An 18,026-nucleotide genomic window follows, 5' to 3' on the forward strand; every position below is an offset into this window, starting at 1 on the left:
CCTCCAGATGTAAGAATGAATCTTTTCTTATGGACTCAAAAACGTTTTGCTGAAAAACTGAATATGGAACAAGCAAAGCTTAATACTAGACAATATATACATTAGCTGTATAATACCAGTAGGCCAGCTCTGATAGTAATTTGGTATGGCTTCGCGGGCCAAATGTAATTAGTCTGCGGGCCAAATTTGGCCCGCGGGCCAGAGTTTGACACCTATGTCCTAGACCCTCTGCTGCAGCGCCGCAGCATCGCTTTCACTCACCTCTCCTCTTTAAAAAAATATGGGCAACGGCAGAGTTGAACAGTGCTTTTATTGTTGGTTTGCTTTTGTGTGTGTGTGTGTGTGTGTGTGTGGGGGGGGGGGCATCAGTTAAGTAGTCAGGACATGAAGTTCTTGTCCAGCAGTCATGTTTGTCTGCACTGCAGCACACAGGATGTGCAGTGTGCATGCTTGCAGTGTGCAGGGGTCATGCTAGTCTTAGAATAATTTCTGGTGGGACAAACTTGGCTCCTGCCACGTTTCCTGCCTGTGGATTGTACCACTGATTCTCCAGTGTTACAATCCACAGGCAGGAGAGGTGGCAGGGCTGTTCGTCTTCGTCTGTCCCACACGATGGCCGCCCACCGCCGCATGAGAAATATCAGGTCTGACTGAGCAGGTGAGAGTATAGGTCGCACACTTCAATACTTGGATGTGAACGACTCGCAAGCCACACGGCAGAAGTATCAAAGTTCTCCTGGGAACGTTTCCCCTGAAAGGACCAACATCGCACATGCAGGTGTAAAGATTCACGGTCACAGACTCAAAGTCCTGTCTTTAAGCATTTTACACAATGATGTGTCTGACGTGTTTCTCCACATTGGATCTTCACTTCATGCCTTTTATATTTTGTCCTGTTGGGTTACAGATGAATAATTTGATTTAAAATCAAATGTAAAAGTAGAATTTAGTTTCATCCGATCATCACGAATAACTCTTCTTTCCTCCTGACACTTGTTCTTACTCCTCGGTCCACAGGAGTGCGATGGAGGCTGTTCCTTACCTGTTGCCATCACGAAGCATATCGATGATCTCTCTTCCTCTGCTCGTGCACACACGATGAACATACAGGAAACTTGAGTTTGTTGAACATTCTTCCTACAAAAGGCCCACCAAGTGTTTTTGATGTAACTGGAGAAAGATGCTCACCTTGAAGGTCAAACCAAACCAAACAGTTCCAGTAACTGACTCTTAGTGTTGTTAAAAATAACAGGTTACATCTTCTGCTGTATTGGTGCCGTTTCAGCCCCATAACAAACATACCTGTTGTTGTTCCAGGAGCATAATTAGAACTGACAAATGACCTCGTCATGTCCAAAAGACAACAGTGGGGACGTTTCTTGTAACACCAACAGAATGCTCAGCAGTCACTTCAGCTTTTCAAGGTTCTTCGGTTACATTTTGGTCAGGCAACAGAACTACTCTTAGATTTAGCGTCACTTAAGGTTTGGAGTTCAAATAAACACTTTGTGTTGGTATGTCAAACCTACGTCAGGACAGCTGTGCAAAATACCAGTGATTTCCAGGTTAAGTCACAAGTTGTTACAAAAACAGCCGAGGAACCACAAACACCAACAGGCACATCAGACTGCTGCTGGGACGTCCACTCGTGTGTTTATACTTTGCCCATCGTACTGAGTTACCTGCTCTGCTCTCCAGGAATAACGGCTCATTGGAAACTAAGCTTGTTTGACTGTTGGGGGCTGATGGAGGTCGCCTGTAAAAAACACAACCTCTGTATAACGTATGGAGCATGCAAAGGATGGAGACACGTCGGTATTTATGGATCTGGTCTCCTGTCACCAGGATTCCACATATTTGGTGGCGATTGTGCAGACGTTCATGGTTTGTACTGCCGTGTTATGCAAACGGAAAAGTTGTGTTGTTATGTTTTGTTTCAGCTGGACCCCAAACAGAGACATCAAGTCGACCCAACAGCTGCAGTAGGATCTCACACACATCCAAACATTCAGTGGAAACTGCTTACACTAAATGATACAAATGTGCAAACTTGCACATCATTTGTGCTGGTTTTCCTGCAGGTTTTGAACAGTGTGCAACAGCTCACATTCAAATAACACAAACTACAGAGCACCGTGTGTTGTGCACACTGTTGCTTTGCCGTCAGGTTCGTGTCCAACATTCACATTAGTTTGATCTGTATTCAGGGTCCATCTCGGTGCGAGTGTTTCCGTCCTTAACTTGAACTATAATTCGTGCTCTGTGTCACACGTTGCAGTTTAGGTCACTGTGTTTCTGTACAGGTCACATCCCAATCCCCAACAACAAGGCTGGTTGTTCCAGAGTCACATGCTAACAGTAGCAAGGTGAGGCACAGATGATCAATTTAGTTTGATGCAGTCAGGTTGGACTTAAATATTACTGTTAATAAATGAATAGTTTCTACATTAACAGCACGACAGGAAACATGCCTTTAAATACACCCAGTTTCAACCTTTGCAGGTCATCCAGTCTTTCTGATCTAAATCATTCTTAAGAACAAAAAATCAAAATCAAAAACAAAACCCAAAAGCGTCTCAACATTTATTCAGAAATAAGTGGTTTGGTCGAATGTTGGGTACGAGGCTACAGTGCTAATCGGTGTACAGTGTATAAGACTCAATGATGACGAGAAGCTTTTTCCACCGTTGGAAACAAAAAAGAAGAAAAAATAATCAAAGACAACCATATATTTTATAATCACTGAATCTTTATAATAAAGGACATCTCTGAGCAAGAAAAACTGTTTCCCAGTGTTCTTTATACACCTAACAAGCGACTGGTATACGTGTGATAACTTGGACTCAATCTTGAGACGGTGCTTTAAACAGTTTGGTCTCATGATGCAGCACACTGAACCTAAAGCCCGAAAAAAGGGACAAGGGAAAAAACAAAACAGTAAGTTAAAAATTCACGTTGGTATACTAAAGAACAGCAGAAGGGATTTTAATACCATGTGAATATCCCGAATATTCAGGTGAACATGATTTCTTTACGGTGCTGCCTGCTGGGGAAAACAAACACCAAGCAACAGACGCTCACATTCATGCCTGGCTGGTGCTTTCTACAGTTTTCATGTGAAGGTGGCTGATAAGAACTTGTGCTGCTCTGAGTTATGTAATATTTTTATTGGCATTTATGGAGAAGATTTAACAACAGATGTATCATTCAGAGCTCTAGAGAGGGAGAGAGCCGGAGTATCATTCTACCATTGACTGCCATCCACTGCTTATTAACAGGCAAACTCCTAATCACCATAGGAAAACAAAACCAGAAGAAAAAAATCAACATTTGATTTTTTTTTAGTAAATAACATCCAGGGGTGTGTCATTCAATTATATAAGAAACAAAAGGGAGAACAGGTTGTAGGCTTACATGTTTAACATTTGGTAAAAGGAGGGAGTGAAATAACTGAATGGGAAGAGAAGAGATGCTTTGAGATGTTTCTACTGGGAGAGGAAAAACAGAAGAATGGTCAGTTGATCTCAACTTCAGTTTCCAAAGAAACAAAGTCAACACTGAGGAGAACAGAGACAGAAGGATGGATGGGGGAGGGCATGTGTGTTGGGGAGGGGGGGCTACAGCCTCCACATCCTAAAAAACCAAAAGCCCAAAAAAAAAAAAAAAAAAAAATCTTCCAGAGTGGAGGGTTTATTATATATACACATATATGAATATATAGATAACACAGCTGACAAAGGTGTGTGTAAATCTATATATTTCCATTACATAGACAGTTATGATGGAAGGAAAGACTTTCTTGTTTGTCGCTTATCCAGGAAGGGAGACTTATTAGTCCTGGTCACCAACACTTCAGGAGCTCTGCTCAGAGCAGACCCCTCAAAAACCTGGAGACAGACAGAAGCATCATTACCACAGTTGTTCAGGAGCACAGAGATGGACAAACTGAACACCCACACCAGCGAGGGAAGCATGTAGCGCAGTGAAAGCAAAAGGCCAGCAGCAAAGAACTACAACCAGCACACAGGTGTAGAACACAGGAGGTGTATCAGTGTCCTACAGTGCTAGTTCCCTACAAACGTCTTGTTGCATGCTCAGCCATCCAGGTGAGCAACTCTGAAAAGGCCCAGACGAACAGCATCGACCTTTTGGGATTCCCCAGGAAAGTCCATCAAGCTACCTGCGGTTTCATTTCAAACTAGAGTTACTGAAACAACATCAATACTCTCAACTAGTGTGAGACTACACAGGTAACACGAGCATGTTTAACCACACAGCCCGCACTATACCAACATAACTACAAAACCCAGAAATTCTAACTACATGTAGCATTCCCATCATACATTTAATGTAGGATATTTAGCAGCACTTGGTGAGCTCACTACCAAAGTTTTAGAACACCCCAGTGTTTGCAGTTTTTATTGAAAATGACGCAGTTTAATGTCTCACTGTATGAAAGAAACTGGAGTTAAAAAAGAAATCATGGAATCAATTTATAGACTAAAGTTGGGCGATGTGTAAAAATATTCCAACCGACAATTGTCAGTCCAATAAAAGACGACAGGCGATACGGACGCAGGCACAGACTTTCTGATGGGCGGAGCGATGTAATCACGCACGGACTGACTTGTGCATTTAGAATTTAGACGTTTTGTTTGGAGGGAATATTTCACCTTCCTGTTTCAGTATTAACACAGATACTTGTTTATTTGAGATGCACCAAATCACACAAAAGACTTAACATCTGAGTTTGTTTCCTTTAATGATGGCTGGAAGAGACATTTTGAATTTTAACAGACTTTTTATTTAATCTTTGTATTTGTTGTTTGGTCGAGTGTCAGAGACACTGTAAACAGAGTGGAAAAGAGAAGCAGCATTGTGCTTTTTTATTTAAATGTTTTTCTGAACATTTTTCTTTCTGTCATGAGTTTGTAAATGGACGGGGTTCAAGTCTGGAGACTGTGCTGGACGCTCCGTGTTTCCAAGCTCACCATGGTTCTGACTAACTAGGTTCATGTAGGCATTAGTAGCACCAGCTCTCAAGGCTTGAACCTCCATTGATGCAGAGAAGCTTTAAATTGTTAACACATTTTGTGCTCCCTGAAAAAGGCCTTTTTGAATAATTCTGAAATGCAGTTTCTAGTCTTAGGCAACCTTACCTTCTTTTAAACCTCTGGCAGTTCACCACTGTCCTTTGCACCATTTCAAGTTCTTCACTGGACTTGAACGACTTGAATTGCAATAAATAACTGGAAAATTTGGGGTTGCTCTTTAAAAAACAACAACATATATATTTTATTTAGTGAAGAAAGGACAGGAAAGCGGGGGCAGAAAGGGCTGTGGGTCGGACTCGAACCCGGGCCGGCCGCTCTCAGCCGTATGGCACGTGGTCGCCCGCTGAGCTAAACCAGCGTCCTAAAACTGGGGTGCTCTAAAACTTGACGGTAGTGCACATGCACAACATGTGCGTGCCAATGTTACATCGAACCATGCTGTAAACTAAACTACTTTAAATGGTGACATATTGCATCTCACCTGAACCACAACATGTCACCCACAGACAGGTATGTCAGTACTCTATGCTGGCGTACATGGACCACTTTGTTGCAACAAACTGCATGTGGCTGTTCAGCTCTGTGTGGAGTTTGCATGTTCTTCCTGTGCCTGCAGGAACATGGCACATGGCTGTGCAATAGCCTGATGACTGTCCAGGTCTTCTCTGTAGCACAAGCTAAACTAAAGTAGCATCACAAACAGCACTGCATGAGAGCAGCTGCCCTCTGGTGACTGCAACCAACTATGACATGTAGATTATGGTGTGCAAAACGTTGAGCACAAGATCAACAGACGAACACGCTGATCACTTGATAGATATTAAATGCTGCGCGCCTTCTAGACTGGTCTTATTCTCAAAGCCATTTTTCACTACAGAGCAACAAAAGAACATGCTCGTGGTCATATGTGTGCTGCCACGAGGTCCTGCTACAGCAAGACTGTCACAGCCTCAAGTCTGGTGGGGCCAAAATGGGTTCTAATGCAAACTGGGCCACGTGATGCTGCTGTCACAATGATGCATTTGAGTGATCTGGGTTTAGAAGAAGTTAAAGACAAAAGGCACATAATTTACAGTCAGTATTGGGCAGAATTTACAGCCTTATAATCAGTAAATAAATACATACAACTTTGAATGATGTCAAGCTCTGACATTCAAACAGTACACACATGTGCACACATGTCTCTGTGTGTACATATGTGCACGTGTGTTCCCTTTGCATCTTTATGTAGATAGAGGCAGAGAAATCCCTGTTAAACAGGGCGCTGCAGCAAAAACATCTGATGCAGCCACTTTTGAAATTCCTGATATGTTGCTATTTGTTGATGTTATTCAATTTGTCAAATGTGTACAAAAATGTTTTTACACAAACGCAGCAGCAGCCTACAGCTGCCATTGCCATACAGTGTAACCATCTCAATCATGTAACATGGAGCAGCAAGAGACACAACATGTTCAGCATTTTCATTTGGATAGGAAATGTTAGCGACTGCAGAAGAATCAAGAATGATAGTTGGTCAGTATTAAAACATTGCGACAGCAGAGAAAGCCTGTAGTCCAACCCCCAAAAAGGACAGAATAGCATGACAGCAAAGTTAGTAGTCAAATTCCCCAAGGACGTCTTTGCTTCCAATTAAATCTTTCTCTTTTCCAATATTATTATTATTATTATCATTAATATTATTGTGCCTCAGGCTTATAATGTGGCTTGACTTTATTTCAGCAACAATATCCTTTTTGCTGTACATTTCCAATTTGGTGCTTGTTTGTTCTCCAGGGGCACTGGGGCATGGAATAGGGAATTCTAATAATAAAACAAAACAATAAAACAAACAAACAAAATAAACCCAGTATCTAAAAGTCCTGAATATAATGCTGAGCTATTGGCGCCTGTAAAAAACGTCACTTGGCTGTTTGCTACTAACCTTTCATGTTAGGCTTGGGTTTGTCAGTTTGCTTGCCTGTGGGGGTTTGTGCCTGCTGGCCCTGGCCCCCGGAGGAGGCCCCCTGCTGAGCGGCTTTCTGTTTCAGCATGGTCCAGTCAAATGTGTAGTCATACTGGTGGTTCAGAGTCCTTAAAACACACACACAGAAATAATATACCAACGTTAACATTGAACAGTTTAAAATAATTTTGTAGGAAAGAAACAGTTTAGTTTATTCAAACGCATACAAATCCGTCTGTACTAAAAGTTTGCAATTGCATACAAAAGATTAGCTAATGGATCAGCAATGGCAATGTAGTAAAAGCACGTGTTGGGGTTAACTACTGGAAACTGCATTTAGCTCTCAAAGCTGACGACCCCAAAACTGACAGCCATGTACAGAAAGTTGGACACGTGTGTTCACCTGAAGAGGATGCGAAACAGCTGGCGCAGATACATGTAGTCTGGAGCCTCCTCAAAGCGCAAGCCACGGCAGTAGTTTAGATACATGGCAAATTCTGCTGGGAAACCCTGGAAATATGCATTCATACAACTGAGTGTGCACTGCTTTGATCATGGTGCCTGTTTAACCCTGTAAGATGTGACATAACTGCAAGAAAAGGCCATTTTCATTAGACTTTTTAAACTGAAGGGTTTATTGGCCTGACTAATGTTACATGTAAAATTCAAAGTGTTCTTTTTGCTAGCTCTGGCATCCTTGTACAGTCTATTTAGGTTTCTCTCTGTGTGGGCACACTGAACATGTAGGTCTCAAACTCTTGGTGTTGTGCGGTTAAAGTGTTTTTACCTTACAGAGGACCTCAACTGGGGTGGACATCTTCTTTTCTGAAATCTTTTCATACTTCTGCTTCTTTGTGGCAGCCTGGACAACACAAAATACAAACAGCATGTTTACGCCACAACCCACTGTTACACTAAATGCACTCAGGCTACAGGTGCACTGCGTCTGAGCCAGAGAGAAGTTACAATCAGTGCATCTCTAACTCATGCTAGTGAGCGATACCACAAAACATCATGGTGTGCTGCGTCTGTAGTTTGTCTACCACACGTCCAGCACAAACAAAACTACCGTCTTTGCCTGCAGTGTGTCAAAGGCAGCGACATACCTTTAATCCCTGCCATGGCAGACTGGTTCTGTTGAAGTACATCAGCACGTAGCCTAGTGACTCCATATCATCACGGCGACTGAAGACAACAAAAGTGTTCATTGAGTACACAATGAGTGCATTAGCCTTTCCCTGACACCGTCAAAATATTCATTATTTTTCGTTCTCTTAGAAATGGTTGCTGTGGCAGTATTACGAAGAGAAAGATACAATGTAAACCAGAAAAAAGCCCATTTTAAAAAAAAAAAATTGGCTTGATTTTTAACACTGTTGGAAAAAAAGTAACCTATAATGTCCTTTGTCTATCAGATGTTTGCACAGACCTCTGCTCGATGCCCAGGTGCGCGTTGATGGAAGCATAGCGTGCCGTGCCAGTCAGGTTCTTGTCTTCTCTGTATGGGATGTGTTGTCGTGTTCGGTTGTCTCTGTACTTCTTTGCCAAACCAAAGTCAATAAGGAACAACTGATGGAGAGGGACAGAAGACTAGTTAGTTGTCGGTTACCGACGAACAAAGAGTTCTTTCATTAAAATCATCCTTTTTGTCCTTCTGTAAAACAAATGCTAACATTACTCAACGATGAACGTAACCCTGTGATGGTGTCGATATGCAGAAGCGTACGGGTGTCTGCTGAGCGGAGTGTGCTTGGAGGGTGGGGGCACTGCACTCTTATTCTGGAACATTACGATTCATTTATATGAACTGACACTAGTCTCAGGTGAAATGTCTTAAATGACTGTAAAAAGCCATTTTGATAATCGATCTATTACTCGACTACTGATTCTCTAGTTTGCGATTACAGCACTGTGCAAAAGTCTGGAAAAAGCTGTCATTTATTCTTTGTTGCGTAAATGGGTGCAGTGATTTATTGACACATGCAACTAATACATGGACAAACAAAACAACAAAACAAGTTAACAAGCTTCAGAGTGTATTTGGTAGTGAGCACCCTTAATCTTCAACACAGCCTAAAGCTTTTGGTAATATTTAAAGTTGCCTTCTGGGACGACTGGCCGAGCTTCATTTGGAGGCGAGCCGTCTTTTGTTCCACTCTCTCAATATGACACCACCTGGCTTCAATAATAATGCAGCCTGGGTTCACAGTTCCACTGTTTTATTTTGGGGGTACCCCCCTATCAGATATGCCTTTACCTCAAAGTGTCTTTGCAATCACTGTCATGTTTAAAACTAAAGCTAGAAACTTTCCACATGGCATTGGTCCAAAATCTCACGCAGTCCTCTGCATTCACACTATTACCAAATTTTACCAACGTTACTGGCTGAAACACAAACCATGGCAGTATGTCCACTGTGCTGTACAGATGACGGCACACACTGAATTACAGCTGCCACCGATTACTGTAATAATCTGGTATTCCATTGATTAAGTAACCAGGTAAGTAACTGGATAAAGAGTATCCAGTCTTATTAAATGAGCAATAATAAATATGAAAAAACGAACAAACTGCTCATTAATCTCCATTAGTGTTGGTCATGTTACTTAACAGAAGTAATTAGATACTGATTACTTTCTTGAAGATGTAATCAGTAATCCATTACTTCACTGATTATTTTTCAAAATTAGTTACTTTATTACTTTTTAAAAACATGATACACAACCTGAATACGTAATAAAGCAACAGACCTTTGAGCCCAGTTTTTTTCTGCATAATCACATAACATTTAGTTAAACTTGTTTTAATCTTATAACTTTACGCAGATATCAAGTCATACTGAGCTGCAAAGGTAGAAACTACAATCAGTTTTTAGCAGTGACTTTTATATTTCCTTTATACATAAAAAAAAAATCCAGTTGACAATAAAACTGTCTTCTTTAAGAGTAATCTGGCCAAGAGGGCAGCAGAAAAAAACCCGCAACCAATACAACAGTTATGTTGTAAACATATTTTAAGTGGCCAAAAAGGACCGGATCGATTATAATGTCGGTACAATAACACAAGATTTGTAAAAATACTTGAAAAACAGGCAATTTTATATGTAACGTCTTTGTAAATCCTGTTCAGTAAAGTCTATTTACCAATATAAGTAAACACACGGAAATACCGGAAATCAGTTTTTGACAACCGGCGTGCTCGGTGCTCGCTCAGATTTGAAGTTTCATTTCTTCCCATGCAGTAGGGGTGGGGAAAAAAATCGATTCTGTGTAGTATCGTGATATTTTGTTTGCTAATAATTAGAGCTGGGCGATATGAGATTTTTTCATATCACGATATGTTTTTTTCATTTCAGGCGATAACGATATCTATCACGATATAAGCCAAATAACTATATTTGTAAGATTTAAATGTGCCGTTGCTCACAAGTAAAATGTGAAATAATCAGCAGCTTGTTTTTATTTAAATATTTATTTCCCATAATAAGTTCAACAGGGTAGATGTACTTAAGGAACATGAGACTTTTTCAGATAAATAAAGGCAAATATTGCAAACTACACAAAAGGCAGCTGCTAAAGCGTTTAAGTTTCAAAATAGAACAAACGAAACAGACTAAATTGTCAATTCCACTTAGAAACAAAATATTAATTCTAAAAATAAATCTTAGTTTGTTTTACAGAAGAACAGACAAAACTGACTAACTTTTGTCAGTATCAAATAAACTGAGAACTAAAAGGAAATTCTCAATCTCTCCTTGTTGTATAGCTTAGCTTTTCAAACAGTTTTAACAGGTACTTTAGTCTGACAAAAGCCGAATGACGAATTAGCGCTTCCAGTCAGAGACCGAGGCTACGTCCACACGTACACGGGTATTTTTGAAAACGGAGATTTTCCGTTTTCGTTTTAAAAAATAATCCCGTCCACACATAAAGGCAGAAATGAAGGAAAACGCTGCTATGAACATGCCAAAGCAGCAGGTGGCGCTAGATTCCTAACCGTGCAGAAATGTTGGCCAATCAGAAGTCTAGAAGCCTCGGTGGGAAAAAGTAAACAAAGCTGGGGCATAGAAGCAGAACCGAGTCGTATGTGTGGACGGACAGTAACTGTGTGTATATGTAAGCATTTAAACACTGCAGAGAGTAGAATTAACAGTAACAGTATTGTAGAAATTCATTTCACCGAAACAATAACGTGGCGCAGTGTGACGCATGCACCAGTTTATTGTATTTCCAGACTTGCTTTCGTGCCGAGTAGCGTGCAATTTACAGTGCACGCTACTCTGTTTTTTGTCAGACTTGAAATAGCCGAAATACCTTCACACTACGGAACTTCTATGGCTCTTCCGTTCGACAATCTCTCCAGCATTGGAACCATCATCTGTTTTCTCTTCGGTCACACTCGGTTGATTTTTCTAGTCGGCACACTCATTTCCTCCATTACGCGCTGGCTCCATTACCCGCTGGCTGCTTCCCAAACAAACACACGTGCGGCTTGGCACTTGTGCTGTACGTAACAAGTCACGCGACGTGACGCTGCGGCTGTGATTGGTTCGGCTCTGCGCTACTTAGTTTGGATTGGCTGACCTTTTTTTTAAAAAAAAAATTTATTTTAAGAGGACAAGAGCGGCGAGGTCTATCGCGATAGCTTAATTTCTCTATCGAGTAAAAGTTATATCGCGATACATATCGTTATCGTTCTATCGCCCAGCTCTACTAATAATGTATCAATACAGGGACGGCAGAAATCGATATTTTGTTACAAAAAAGGTTTTTGTGGACTCTGACTTCAGAGCATGTTGATCCTTTTTCTGAGCAAGAATCCTGACATTCCTTCACTGTCCAAATGTTTTTAACTTGTTTTATGGCAGCAATAAACATGACAGTTTACTTATTTTAATTTAAGACATGTTTTATTTTAATTAAGTTTAAAACTTTTTTATTTAATGTAAAATTATATTTTGTTTTAATTTACTTCCAAATTCTTCAGTTGCTGAAGGGGCTGCATAGTTTTCATATTGCATAGTTCAGAATAGCTGTAATTGTACCAGATGGTTGCATTCAGTTCAGTTGGACTAGACTGTAATACAAACCGTTCAGTTTGTCAACAATAAAACTGACTGAGATGAGAGAAAGACTGAGTGTGAGACTTTGTTATTAGATAAAATGAATATTGATCAAGTTTACCTTTATGTGCAGAATTTAAATATCGCAAAATATTTTAAATTTCGCAATAATATCGTATCGTGAGTTAAATATCGTGATAATATCGCATCGTGGGATATATGGTGATTCCCACCTCTACCATGCAGATGTTTGTCAGTTTTTACAGAATCAAACTCAAAGTACTGTCAGTGCGTCCACGCTTTAAACGCTGCATGGTCGTACTCTCTTGCACACATCACACGCGCTTACGCCATCGTCATGAGACACTCTCAAATAAAATCACGACGGTTTAGTAATGCGGTGTGCTTACGGGAAAGTAACAGTAATCCAATTACTTTTTTGGAAGAGTAATCTTACTTGTTACTTAAAAGTAATCGGACACTTCTGCCCATTCTCCATTTTAGAAACTGCAATATGTAATCGTTTAAAACTTTCCGATGTATTTTTGCTTTATTAGAATTTCTTTTAAAAAACAAAAACACCAAACCAAAAAAAACAACCCCACCCTTAAATGCTAAATACAAAAAAAAAAATCAAAAACAAAACCCCCAAAGTCAAATAAAGGCTTGATCACAACACTTTAAAATATCAGTACCTTCATTAGGTTACATCTATGCTAGCAATGTCAAAATGTTACGTCGCCTGGCTCTCGACTTAATCAGAAAACTTGACCTCTGATCTTCAAGTCAAGGTCGGTGAGATTCAAACTCGCCCAAGAGTTTTAGCAGAGACACCAATGATATCAATTTGAAAATCCCAGGCGGCTTCCTCTAGTTATGGCATTCACAAAATGTTCAGAAAACTTGACCTCCGTCCTTGGCCTTGAGGTCAAAGTCACTGGTAGGGGGATTTTAAGTCGATACACCTGTGGTATCTATGTACCTATGTCACCTCGCTCTCAAGCTGTCACATTCACAAACATAGGCATCCAAACTGCCCGCACAACCAGCATCATGACGTCAACACCCTCGTTGACCTTTTACGGCTGAGGGGTCCAGAGAAGACACATTTCCAACAACAGGAGTTACAACTGGATGCACACTCACAGCCAATATAATACTGCCATTTATGACCGGGGGGGGGGGGGGGGGGGGGGGGGGGGGGGGAGATAAATAAATAAATGAATAGCTCCCTCCCAAATGTGAGATGGTCAAGGGGTTGAGGGGAAAAAAAAAAAAAAAATCAAATTAAGGTGTCTCATCTCTGTAATTTAGGCTTGCAGCCATAATTCTACAGTGTTCACACACAAACACCCTGTTACAACATGACCAAACCTGCAATCCTATCAAGACAGAAATCCTACTCACTCCAAGACTGGAGTGAGCACACCTACAGTTCACTATACTGGCCCATTTTATTTTCCACAACTGACAAATAGTCATTATTTGATATGAGTTTTAAGCACCAGATACACTGCTCAAAAAACAAAGTACTGGTGACTGCCGGTGACGACCCCTCAGACCTAAGTAGACACTTATTGCATCAATTTGAAAATCCAAGGCAACTTTCTTGATTGCATTGACAGGATTTTCAGAAAAACCCTGACCTCTGACATTGGTTGTGTTGGTGGTAATGAAATTAACCGATGCACTAGACGGACAACAATAGGGCTTCTTTTTTTAAAGTAGTTTTTATATTTGGCTATGGTCAGTGTCACTACAGGTAGCATGACATGATAACTGGACTCTACAGAGGTCGCACGTGCAGTTCACCTTCACTGGGATGACATATCAATAATGTCCCCCGCACAGCCTCAGCTTAGCTGTAAGACTTTGAATGTCTCTTATTGAAAGATTTCATTTTAGGCTTAGAAAACCAAACACAGCAACTATAAGCGACCTTTAAAAAGGGGGATAAGAACCAGGCAACTTTAATGCCTCAACATTGAGGCACTAAAGCAGGTCAAACAGTTTATCACTGTATGTCAATCACGTTAAATGCGATTTGCTGCTGTCCTGCTGGCACATTAAGACACCAGTCTTATTGGTGAGAAAGAAAGAAACTTCCATTTTTCCTTTTCTGTGTGAAATAGACTTACACAGTGCACACTGGTCTGTCAGTCCCACCACCCACCAGTACTGGTAAAGTATTAAACACTTAACAAGAATCAACCAGAACATTAGATTCTATGATTCTGCAGTTTCTCCAGTGTTTGTTCCTATTAGCTCACTGACTTCTTGTTATTAAAGTTAGGTTTGATTCATCGCTAAAACAAAATAAAAATAAAGTCATTTCACTTCCTCTTAGGCCAATGAGGACAATCAGGCACTCGTGTATAATTTAGATGAATGCAGCGTCTTTGTTACATGGCAATGACAACTACTTCTTAGCCAATGCTAACAAGATTCACACTGTTAGATGGAGTACATACGCTGGGCATTATGCAACTGCAAGATGGGTGCTGGTGGGCTAATTCATTTTAAACCAGTGTAGTAAAATATGATTGCAAAGCGACAACTGCAGTTGTGAGGCAGCTGGTGTTGTGGTAAAGGTCACACCTGGTTTAATCCTGAGAAAGATGGATCCTGAGAAGAGCTAACAGCCAAGCTTCTTTTCCTCTTCCCCACTGACGAGTCTAAACACTAGGGCAGACAGTAGAGGGGCAGGGGTCAAAATTACACAGCCTCCATCCACCTTCAGTTACAGTTAACATGAGTACAACAGGCAGTTCTGTTTGTACCCACATTGTTTTCTCCTTTTAACAACTAACACTGTCCTGTAGAGCTAGGATATGCACTGGCTTTTGTACATGCGATGCTGGATCTAAATAAGAAATACAGTTTAAATAACCGTGCTACAGATTTGATCATTCTGGCCACCTGTCTAGAAGAAATCATATTATGGTTTTCTTCTGTCAGGACAACCATGGAAAGATCAGATCAAAAGTGTGTGTGTAGTATGGGACACATGGATGCTTCAGTATGATGTCTGACAAACACTTGGGGGAAATAGACAGCAAGTGCCATATCTCACTAAAGACCTGGGCACAAGTGGGGTTTTGGTAAACTGGTAGTGACGAGTGGTGAAGAGTATTTGATATTAACATAAAGCATGTAAAAAACAAAAAGCAAATTCATGGGTTAATGTCTTTTCTACAGTTAGGTTAGTATTGCCAAAAAACCAAAACCAAAAGTGGTTAATAAGTCACCTGTAAAGTCTGAAACCAACACCCAAGATTTCCTCTGATACAGTGCAACCTTACCAAAGATTTAAGGCTCTAGCAGAGGGACTAAGCTAATGTGTGGTTTGTGATTTGGTGATCTAAAAACAACAACAAACCCCAAATCTGGTTCTATTCAAGTTGGACATTCCTAGCACATAAATACTAATTTTTTAAAAATGTATTTTTTTTTTTTAAATGGTCAACACTGCATAAATCTGCTATGAAATATGACAGCTCTTATAACGGGCATGCGGCGTCATTTTAGCTCTTTAATAGGGGAGGTAGAAGCCAGCGAATGAGGACGTCCAGTGTTCTGTTACTGGCCTACTCAAGCTTACTTGCATTAGTGAAGAGCAATAGAGGTGCAATATTTACCCAGGGCATTCACATAGCACAGCAAACACAGAGCAAAGCTAAAAATCAATCTTTGACAAAATATACCCACCACACAGGTAACTTGTGTTTTTACTGGACACTTTCCTTGCCACAAACCAGTACGCACCAGTAACGCAGGTATAAATGACTCATGTTGGGATTTTTGGGGCCATGACCAAGCAAAGGAAGCCTCGGTCTAACATTAGATGTGCCTCATCAGTATTATACTTCACATGGCAAGGTCTGTACACGCATGCACAACACTATACTAATTCAGCACAGCTCTGCTTTGTGAAGTGGACACAGATTAGACTACAAAGAAGCATTAAACAAATCCACGACTATAGTTTGCACATTGAGTAGAATCTGTGCCTAAATGAATACCAAACTGTCCTGAATAATAACCTTTTTCTTTTGATGAAAATGTTTTGTCCTGTTGGGACTTGTTGTTTCCATAATGACAGCACTCTTATTCACAGGGCCTGTGGGGTGGCTGCATATTAAGGAGTGGCCCAAAGCCTTACTTTCCTTAAAATTGTCAGGCCAGCTTCTTACTCTCATTTCTTTAGCAGTTATAACTCATCAGCATATTTCAATATTAGGAAGAACTTTCTGCATGTCAAGAAAACAAAATATTCAAAAGCAAACTACACACAAAGTTGTAATTTTTAGGTTAAAAGCCTCCAAGTAATTGAACAAGGTTCTTAAAAAGGAAAGATGTTAGGATTTCCACTGGAAACCTTTATAAATACAACGCCTGAACTTAATGAAAAGCTTTACTTTTATCACTATTAAAACCCATCAAGTGCTCAGTTTCACCTTAATTTGACTAAAACTGCAAAGCAAACATAATACTCAGAATTTTGATTTACGGCAGCTTTTAACTTCTTGCATGCAGGCAGTGCAGAAAAAATGAGCAAGACAGGGACAAAGTGACGGTAACTCAAACTCTTAACAGTTAAATGTTGGTAATACTGATCATATTAATAAGTATACACGAGCGTGGGACCCAAGATACACGTTTCTCAACTTCCAGATGAGTCACTCAAGTGACTATCAATGATTATGAAAAACATCCGATCTGGTACTAAATGTATCAGAGGCCTGTAATGTCCACAACTGAACAGCTGTCGATTCAAAGCACAGCAAATTGTTTCCAGTGTGGACACAGCTTTAGCACCACCTCCCTGTGATCTGTGTTATGTGCTCTACACCACTTGTGTCACACACCAGGCTGCGGGCCTAATCTGCCACGAGAGATTCAATACAAATATACATAAAGTGACAATAAACTACATATCCCAAAACGCAAGCCGTCCCATGAAGAGACAGCAAACTGCCACTAGATTAAAGTGTTTCTACAACACCACTGGGTTTAGTGACCATCTCAGAATTTCCAGAAGAAGGAGAATCGATGCAGAAGGAAGGCTGTTTAATGAGAAATAGGAAAATGAATATTTGTTATTTAAGAAGAAAAACCAAAACAGCTTGTGCTGTGAGCGTGTCGGTGGTGAGGGAGGTCGATATACGTTGTATTCCTTCACATGTATTTAAAAAAGAAAAAACATCAGTCATTTTAGTCTCCATCAAAAACACAACGTGGTTCAAGAATTAAAGGCAGACTGCAACCTCAGCAGAATGTGTTCATCAAAGCTACAGCCCAGAGGGACACAGCACCAACAGCTTTACTGTGGCCACTGCCCGTGCTTCAAAGAGTTTCTCAGTGTTTTTGAAGCGGTGCATGCCAAGGCTTTGTGACCAGGGATCCACCAACCAGATAAGACTTCTTAAAAAAAATAATGAAAAATCAATTTGTCAAAAAACAAAACACAGTAGCAGAGTGAGTGAGGGAATTTACAGGCAATCTTACATCCGTCACAGAGGGAGGTATCTGGCTTTTTCATTAGCTGTTGATAAAAGCACAGACAACACTGACACAGTGCAGTTAGCAATTTTTATATGGGGCGTGAAGGCTGACGTCTGTCTGTCCCGAGGAGCTCTTTCATGTAGCTTCAATGCATGGGACGAAGACAGGGAGGGACCGGTGTGGTGGAAAAGGCTGCTTGGTAGGATTAACATAGGACAAAAATGGGGGGGGGGTGCCACAAACCTCTGATAACATTACTTCATCATCCATCAAGAAGCTTTGTGTGGATTGTGTGTATGGAGACATGCCATACCATCCACAGAAGCTGAGCAGGAACGTAGTTCTCAAACTATTTAAGCTCAGGAGAGATTTTTTTCATGAGAAGAAAAACAAAAAAAAACAAACAGAATTTGTGTTTGCCTGTGGTCAGCATCTCATCTGGATGGAATTATTATCCCCT

At 40.6% G+C, this 18,026-nt stretch overlaps 1 protein-coding gene across 3 annotated transcripts in view; it reads right to left on the reverse strand.

Annotated features, from left to right (window-relative positions):
* Nucleotides 1–2,729: 2,729 nt before the first annotated feature.
* Nucleotides 2,730–18,026, reverse strand: part of csnk1a1 (casein kinase 1, alpha 1) — a 31,281-nt gene continuing 15,984 nt past the window's right edge. Inside the window, exons 5-11 of one of the 3 annotated variants that reach the window (XM_085282635.1) lie at nucleotides 14,660–14,743; nucleotides 8,429–8,568; nucleotides 8,106–8,184; nucleotides 7,787–7,861; nucleotides 7,403–7,509; nucleotides 7,015–7,127; nucleotides 2,730–3,887 (exon numbers count right to left, since the gene is read on the reverse strand). In XM_085282635.1, the coding sequence (XP_085138761.1) occupies nucleotides 3,880–3,887; nucleotides 7,015–7,127; nucleotides 7,403–7,509; nucleotides 7,787–7,861; nucleotides 8,106–8,184; nucleotides 8,429–8,568; nucleotides 14,660–14,743 (606 nt within the window). In that variant the 3' untranslated portion in view covers nucleotides 2,730–3,879. Of the gene's footprint in view, nucleotides 3,888–6,978; nucleotides 7,128–7,402; nucleotides 7,510–7,786; nucleotides 7,862–8,105; nucleotides 8,185–8,428; nucleotides 8,569–14,659; nucleotides 14,744–18,026 lie in introns of all 3 variants that reach the window. The other 2 variants (XM_085282626.1, XM_085282644.1) reach the window with 2 other exon arrangements.

Source organism: Mchenga conophoros, linkage group LG2, assembly GCF_057382185.1.
Source record: "Mchenga conophoros isolate Kocher_MC1m ecotype Shallow Benthic linkage group LG2, M_conophoros_male_GT1.1, whole genome shotgun sequence".
Taxonomy (NCBI): domain Eukaryota; kingdom Metazoa; phylum Chordata; class Actinopteri; order Cichliformes; family Cichlidae; genus Mchenga; species Mchenga conophoros.